The sequence below is a fragment of the Atta colombica genome, unplaced genomic scaffold, assembly GCF_001594045.1.
Source record: "Atta colombica isolate Treedump-2 unplaced genomic scaffold, Acol1.0 scaffold189, whole genome shotgun sequence".
Classification (NCBI taxonomy): domain Eukaryota; kingdom Metazoa; phylum Arthropoda; class Insecta; order Hymenoptera; family Formicidae; genus Atta; species Atta colombica.
The window spans coordinates 3119686-3126256 of NW_017259281.1; the positions used below are offsets into that span (position 1 = coordinate 3119686).

The 6571-nt window shown below is 27.5% G+C and overlaps 2 protein-coding genes across 2 annotated transcripts in view; one reads left to right on the top strand and one right to left on the bottom strand.

Annotated features, from left to right (window-relative positions):
- Positions 1–553: 553 nt before the first annotated feature.
- LOC108686720 (uncharacterized protein C2orf42) lies at positions 554–5091 on the bottom strand. Its single transcript, XM_018192160.1, has 7 exons — positions 5050–5091; positions 3531–3919; positions 3127–3447; positions 2726–2942; positions 2453–2658; positions 1397–2312; positions 554–798 (listed from the first exon to the last, which is right to left on the bottom strand). The coding sequence occupies exons 2-7, from the start codon at positions 3912–3914 to the stop codon at positions 629–631; spliced, it is 2214 nt and encodes a 737-aa protein (XP_018047649.1). The 5' UTR covers positions 3915–3919; positions 5050–5091; the 3' UTR covers positions 554–628.
- Positions 5092–5889: 798 nt separating this feature from the next.
- LOC108686702 (60S ribosomal protein L19) overlaps positions 5890–6571 on the top strand; it is a 1953-nt gene continuing 1271 nt past the window's right edge. Inside the window, exons 1-2 of the mRNA XM_018192135.1 lie at positions 5890–5963; positions 6304–6424. Coding sequence (XP_018047624.1) covers positions 5959–5963; positions 6304–6424 — 126 coding nt within the window. The 5' untranslated portion in view covers positions 5890–5958. The remainder of the gene's footprint in view (positions 5964–6303; positions 6425–6571) is intronic.

Sequence of the window (6571 nt, forward strand, 5' to 3'; positions counted from 1 at the left end):
ATATATATATGTATATATAGCTTTTTACATAACAGTATAAAATCTAAAGAATATATATTTACAATATATATTACAATATTTTTCAAACACTATAACACAATTATTAATAGAATTAACACATTTTATGATATTTCATACTTTTCTCATTAAATTAAGAATACAAGATGCAAAATAAAGAAAAAGGAATCGTTACGTAACGGTAACTACATAAAGACAATATATGAAGAAGAGATTTATCAATTATTATTAATTAGAAAACAAAATTGATATTTTCAGATTATTATATTACAAGAAGTTATACTACAATTGTTTAATTGTGAAAATTATATCAGTCTTTGAATTCATGATATAAAAGCATATTAATTAATATTCATAATATAAATGATGCTATAAAGATATCATTATCTTAGGTTTAATCAGCTAATCGAAACTTATCACTTAAAGTTTAATTCCATTAATAAGTTTTAAGTTATTTAAATTATAATATTACAGTCATAACTTTTAATCAAACAGTTCTCCAATTACAGGTCACATTTGTAATATTTGTCCTTTGTCTTATAAATTCTCACATATTGTTCAAAAATGTACGATGAAAAAGTAAAAACGTTAAAATTCAAAAATAAAAATTTTAATCATTTTTAGAAAGAGCAATTTTCCTCCATTTATGGCTTGTTTCGTTTTTTACATGTCCAAATTCAAATCTAATTCTAAGCTCACCAATCTTCGAAATTGGCAAAATATCCGGTATCCATTCTATCAAGAATGGTGTAGGTTCAATTTGATTCGGAGAAGTATTTCCTGAAAATAAATGAAACAAAAGCGTTATTATATAAAAATATCTAATACCATCTTTTCTATTAATAATAAATTTTTTAAATAAATTTTTTAAATATTTAATTAAGCTCTTAAATCTCTCGACAAATAATTTAGTAAAAAATATAAAATTAAAAAACTCTCAATCTTTAAAATAAAAATAAACAATCAATTCAAGACTAATGAGAGTCAAAGCAGATGAAGATGCCCAATGAGAAAACATTAATTACTTTCCATTACACAAAATCTTCTTTACTTTTGGACATTTCGACTTTTTATAGAATCCTCTTTCAAAGTCCTCTTCCCAACTTATTGGGAACCTGATAAAGACTTACTTTTGACGGATAGTTCAATGAAAATAAGTTAAGATTTGTAATATTGCTGAACAGAACTCCAAAGAGAGCTAAAATGTTCAAAAATAAAGAAGATTTTGTGCAATAAAAAGTAATTAATGTTTTGTAATTTAATCGTTGGGCACTTTCATCTGCTTTGACTCTGAGATTAGCCTTAAACTGATTGTTTATTTTTATTTTATAATTTAGTGAGTAATCAATCATTCTTTGCATACTAAACTCTCACTTACCCACTTTTAAATATGTTTTCAACTCTAATGGTTTAATCAATGCGTTATTATTTGTTTTTTTAAAACGATCTATTTCTGTTTCCTCACGTTTATATAATTCATATGTTCCGTCTGCGTTTTGTACAAAACTTCTTGTAATTTCCAAAGGTATATACGGCGTCTCGAAAATACTCTTTACATGCAAGATATTTGTAATTTGCCATGTGTATTTAGTGAACGTTCCCAGCGGTACCCCATCTTTCCTGACAAACGCCGTCGTTGAATTCGGCAAGCGTTTCTTTTTGCCACCACATGAGATTCGTTCGCGCAAACAATCAAAAAATATCTGTGGTACATGAAATACTAAGGGATCGGGTTTACCATCGAACTGAAAATGCATCGTTTGATTTATTCGTTCGGTTATCGAAGCAAGCCACTTGATAAATGGCAAACTTGTACTGGCCTCATCTAAATCATCGCAAGTATTTTGATATTTTTTAACAATTTGTGATTTTGTCTTCGATTTTCTTAATTCAATTGAATTTAGATTCAAATTACTGTTATTCATATGCTTCTCATCTCTTTTTCGTTTTGTCGAAATTGTTGGTTGCATTACATTACCTTCAGAATTTAATGTACTTTTATTATTGTAATTTACTATTGCGTTGCTGTCAACTATTTTTACACTACGGTTATTTAGGGCAACATTATTGTCGACAAGCTTTGCATTAGTCACATCCAAGATAGTACTGGCATCAAAAACTTTCAATGTACTCGGATCCAATACTTTTATATTACTGTCATTTAATATATACTGACTTTGATTATTGAGTACATTGTATTTTGTGTCAATTGTTCCTTGATCATCCAGTATCTTTATAGTATTTCCTCCTCCCAATTGAACACCATTTTGATCAATTACTTCTAAATTGTGAACCTGCGTAATATACAAATACTTTAATAATTTCAATAATTTATTTTTTTCAAAAATTTGTGAAATGATTAGTTTTAATAAATTTTTATAAATTAATGAAAAAGTATTAATATTTTTTAATATAAATGTTTTATGCATCTTACTTGTGATATTATATTGTTATCGTCTAGTAAACTGCGCTCGCATTCCACTTCTATATTTTCAACAATACCATGGGATAAAATCGAAGAATCTAAATTTATAGAATCTAAATCTAATCTATTTCCATCTAAACTTTGTACAGTAAGAGTATCATCACGAAAAATTAAAAGATGTGTATCAGTTTCGTCGGTGGTTAAACTATCGAGATCTGAAATTTTATATTATCATTGACAATAAAATAAGTTTCTAAATGTATAATATACGCGCAATCTTACCAATTCCAACAATTTTATCTTCATTTTGCGGTACAATTGTTAGAGATTTTTCTATACTAGATTGTGTTTGATCCAGATTTATGTAATAACTAAACTCTTCAGATAACTTTGGGTCGCTAGCAAAAGCACAAATGCATGCGTAAAAATGCACACATCGCTTTAATTGGGACGAAGTCCCTCCGTCCATTCCTTTATCTCCTCCTATTTTTGTTGTACCCTATATATTATTCCAATATTATTCAATAAAATTTTTTCTAAATTAAAAATATTATTTGTATTTTATATATATATAAACATAGTTTAGATAATTTAAAAATTCTATATTTTATCAATTACTTACAATCTTTCTTCAAATTGTTTTAGAAAGAAATTTTTTATAAAATTGTATGCATTTTATTTACCTTAAATGTAGTACAACTGCAGAAGTAACGATGTTCTATTCTATCTTTTAGTTTACTAACAAAGAAAGAAAAGTGTAAATAGCCTAGAGGATGTTTGGGGGAAGCTTTACATTTCACTGCCATTATATTCTTTGAGACTCTTTGTACTAAGGGACCTGAGGTTTCTGTCGCTAACAGCCATATCTCTTGCTTTGTTTCATTATTTACATTTAACGACGATAAAATAGAATTCTTTAAAGTTAATGGTTGTGCTTCAGCATAACATTTTAATGCTGTTTGAATGTGCTGACATATGGACATATTTTCTGAATAACCTTTCTCCTAAAAATAAAATTACAGAGATACATATATAAAAATATAATTACAGAATTTTATCAATATGTAAAATCTTATACAATATTTACATGACATTTAAGAACACTGGTATGAAAACTTCTTTCACAGCTGTCAACAAAACATAATGCTGTGGTTTGTGAAATAAGTGTTGTAATATTTGAAATAGTGGCATTTATCAATGGTAACTGTACAAAGCCACGGTAATCGGGTCCTTTGTCTTTGACTCGTACAGAAAACACTTGCACTGTTGAACCTGTAATTAACTTGCATGCTTCTGTAGATAATTTTCGCTTCTCACCAGGTTCCTTGAACACTGCATCACAATATTTGTTTTTACAACAGAGACCACGCGATCCATTGTAAGTTCCACATTTTGGACATTTTCGAACACCACGAAGAGTAGCCTTTCCAAGGTCTGATAAAAGTTTCTTCAAACGTTCTTCATTGGACATAGCTGCTATATATTACAATAATATATATTAAGAAATTCAAATAAAATTTTCTAAACCATATTTTCTATTAAATTTATATAAGTTTTTCTACTAATACTGTGAGTATTGATTAGTTAATAGAAAAATTAAGTAATAAGAAATTTTTATAAATTATCTATTAAATATTTAATATCTATGAAATTGCACTTAAGAAAATGCAATTACTTGATTAATTTGAAATATGTTTTTAAAATATGTAAAGATCATTTATTGTGTTAATTTTAAAAATTATATTCTTTTTTTTTATTTACTAGTTTGTTTCTTATCCAAGCAAAATAATCCTATACAAATTTTTATTCACAAGTAAAATATGTCTTTTTCATCATCTTATTAAAAATATAAACTAAAGAGAAAATAATAAAGAATAGACATTCAAACTCATCATACAAAGTATAATAGTATGCTAAATCAATGTATACATCAAATCAGTGTAACTATATGCAATTTAGCAATAACCTGACACATAAATAAAGAACTCTTGTATTTAATAAAGTTGGACAAACTTGCAGCTTAAAGATTTTAGAAGAGTGCTTTGGAATATCTATACAATTTGTAGTATCTTAATTGTATGTTAATGAAGTGAAGATTAGTTTTTTCTTGAGATCAATCCAATTATTACGAAATTATTTATAATCAAACTCAGAAAAAAAGAAATAAAAGAGGAAAAAAGAAGAAAGAATAAATCTGATAATCAATCTTAAAAAATAGTTTTGTAGGAAGACGATGAAGAACTACATATTGTTGATAAAAATAGAAATTATATTATTTACTAAGATCTTAATTTTGAAGAAATTATGTGATTAAATTAAAGAATATCTTGCGTTGATAGAAATAAATAAAAAAAGTAAAAATAAAAGCTGCTAAGGTCAAAAAGAGCTGTGTTATTGTTTCTTCATTTAATAGGCTAAGTACATATATGCTGTAAACATAATTGGAAGAAAAATTCATCTCACAGGTTACATTAAGTTGCATAATAAAAGCGATAAAAGAAATGTATCATTATCCGTATTTTTAGTAGGAGAAAAAGGTACCGAAAATTCGCATTCGGCGTAATGCGAAGAGCATGAATTATATCTCGTTACAAAAACAACATTACCGATGTTATCTTCCGATATCGCAGAAGCGACGTAACGATTGCACAGACGTAAGAAAAAAAATATGGCTTTTTTGGTATCTTTCACAACCGGATTATGTTTCGAATTACAAATTCGCTTTAGGTAGTAAATAAATAAAATCCATCACGAGAGTATTTAGTGCAGAGGGCGTAAAACTCTTGCCACGGTTTTAGTGAAAAGCTAGAGGGTCAATCACATCGGTTTTCTGTATCTGTATCATAAATCATTAATTAAACCATGGTTTAATTATTGATTAAACCATGATTAAACCATGATTCTTCTATCATGAATTAAACTTTGCAAATTTGATATTATAATCTTATTAAGATTATTTTGTTAATTGCGATTTTATATCTGTTTATTTTAATAATCACGCATTTTTTATAAACAAAAATAAAGATAATAAAGTAGAGACAGAAAGTATGTAGTTTCTATATATTTTTTTTTATGAAAAATATCATAAATTATAACCAAACTTTTCTATTTTCAAATGCGTTTAAACATTCATATTTTTAACATTTTTTTCTGCATTGCATACCTTTTATTTTATGTTTGTGCCGAGTTTGAAAATATAATTTTGAAGAGTTAAAGAGTATGTTGTAAAATCATACAACAAAACTATCTTTATAATTTATTTTTTCATCATCACATCGTAATTGATGTGTTTTCTATATAAACTCTTTTTAAATTCTAATTATATTTTGAAAAGAATTTTTTTTTTTATAATTTCGCGAACAGACCTTCTGTCTCGCAGTCAATCATAGAACAAGGACGCTGCTCGCCATGTAAAGGCGGCTTTATCTTTTCTTGGGAAAGGAATTAGAAAATGTAACATCAGCCATCTTACGATCTTACGTCTCTTTTACAGAAGACAGCTTGTGGAAGACAACATGAGGTTTGTTCACTGCAAACTTAATACGTTATTTTGACAAGTATAAGCAATTAAATACCTGTAGAGTCGTCATATGAATCGCTAAAATCCGACTGCATGTACAAGCATGATTTTGCGAAGGAAATTGAAAATATTTCCGTCATATACCATTTGCTATTCGTGATCTGCTGAGCACATGGGCCTTGTCTTTTACAAAACGTTTTTATAAAAGCTTCCCTCGTTATGTCGATAAATTGCGGATGGAATTTTAGAGAAATATGTAGTTTTCTCTCCACGATGTTTTAACTACAAATGTTTCACGATAAATTCTGTAATGAATATAACCCCACTTTTATCGTTGCAGCTCCTTGAAGCTGCAAAAGAGGCTAGCAGCCTCTGTTATGCGATGTGGCAAGAAGAAAGTCTGGTTGGATCCGAACGAAATTAATGAAATTGCGAATACGAATTCTAGTAAGTTGCGTTTTGTCTTGCAGTTTGCATTTTTTTTTTACAAAAGTTATAAAAATTTATGAACTAAGTATTGACAAAGAAATTGTTACATTATTTTCTTAATTTATGTATATATATATATATATATTTTTGTGTTCGTATAGGGTATAGTAATAGGTTAC

Coding starts and splice junctions, on each gene's coding strand:
- LOC108686720 (XM_018192160.1), bottom strand. CDS start 3,914: ATGTCCAATGAAGAACGTTTGAAGAAACTTTTATCAGACCTTGGAAAG. Junction 2,659..2,725: donor AGATAAAATTGTTGGAATTG/GTAAGATTGCGC, acceptor ATAAAATTTCAG/ATCTCGATAGTTTAACCACC. Junction 799..1,396: donor GAAAACATATTTAAAAGTGG/GTAAGTGAGAGT, acceptor ATTTATTTTCAG/GAAATACTTCTCCGAATCAA.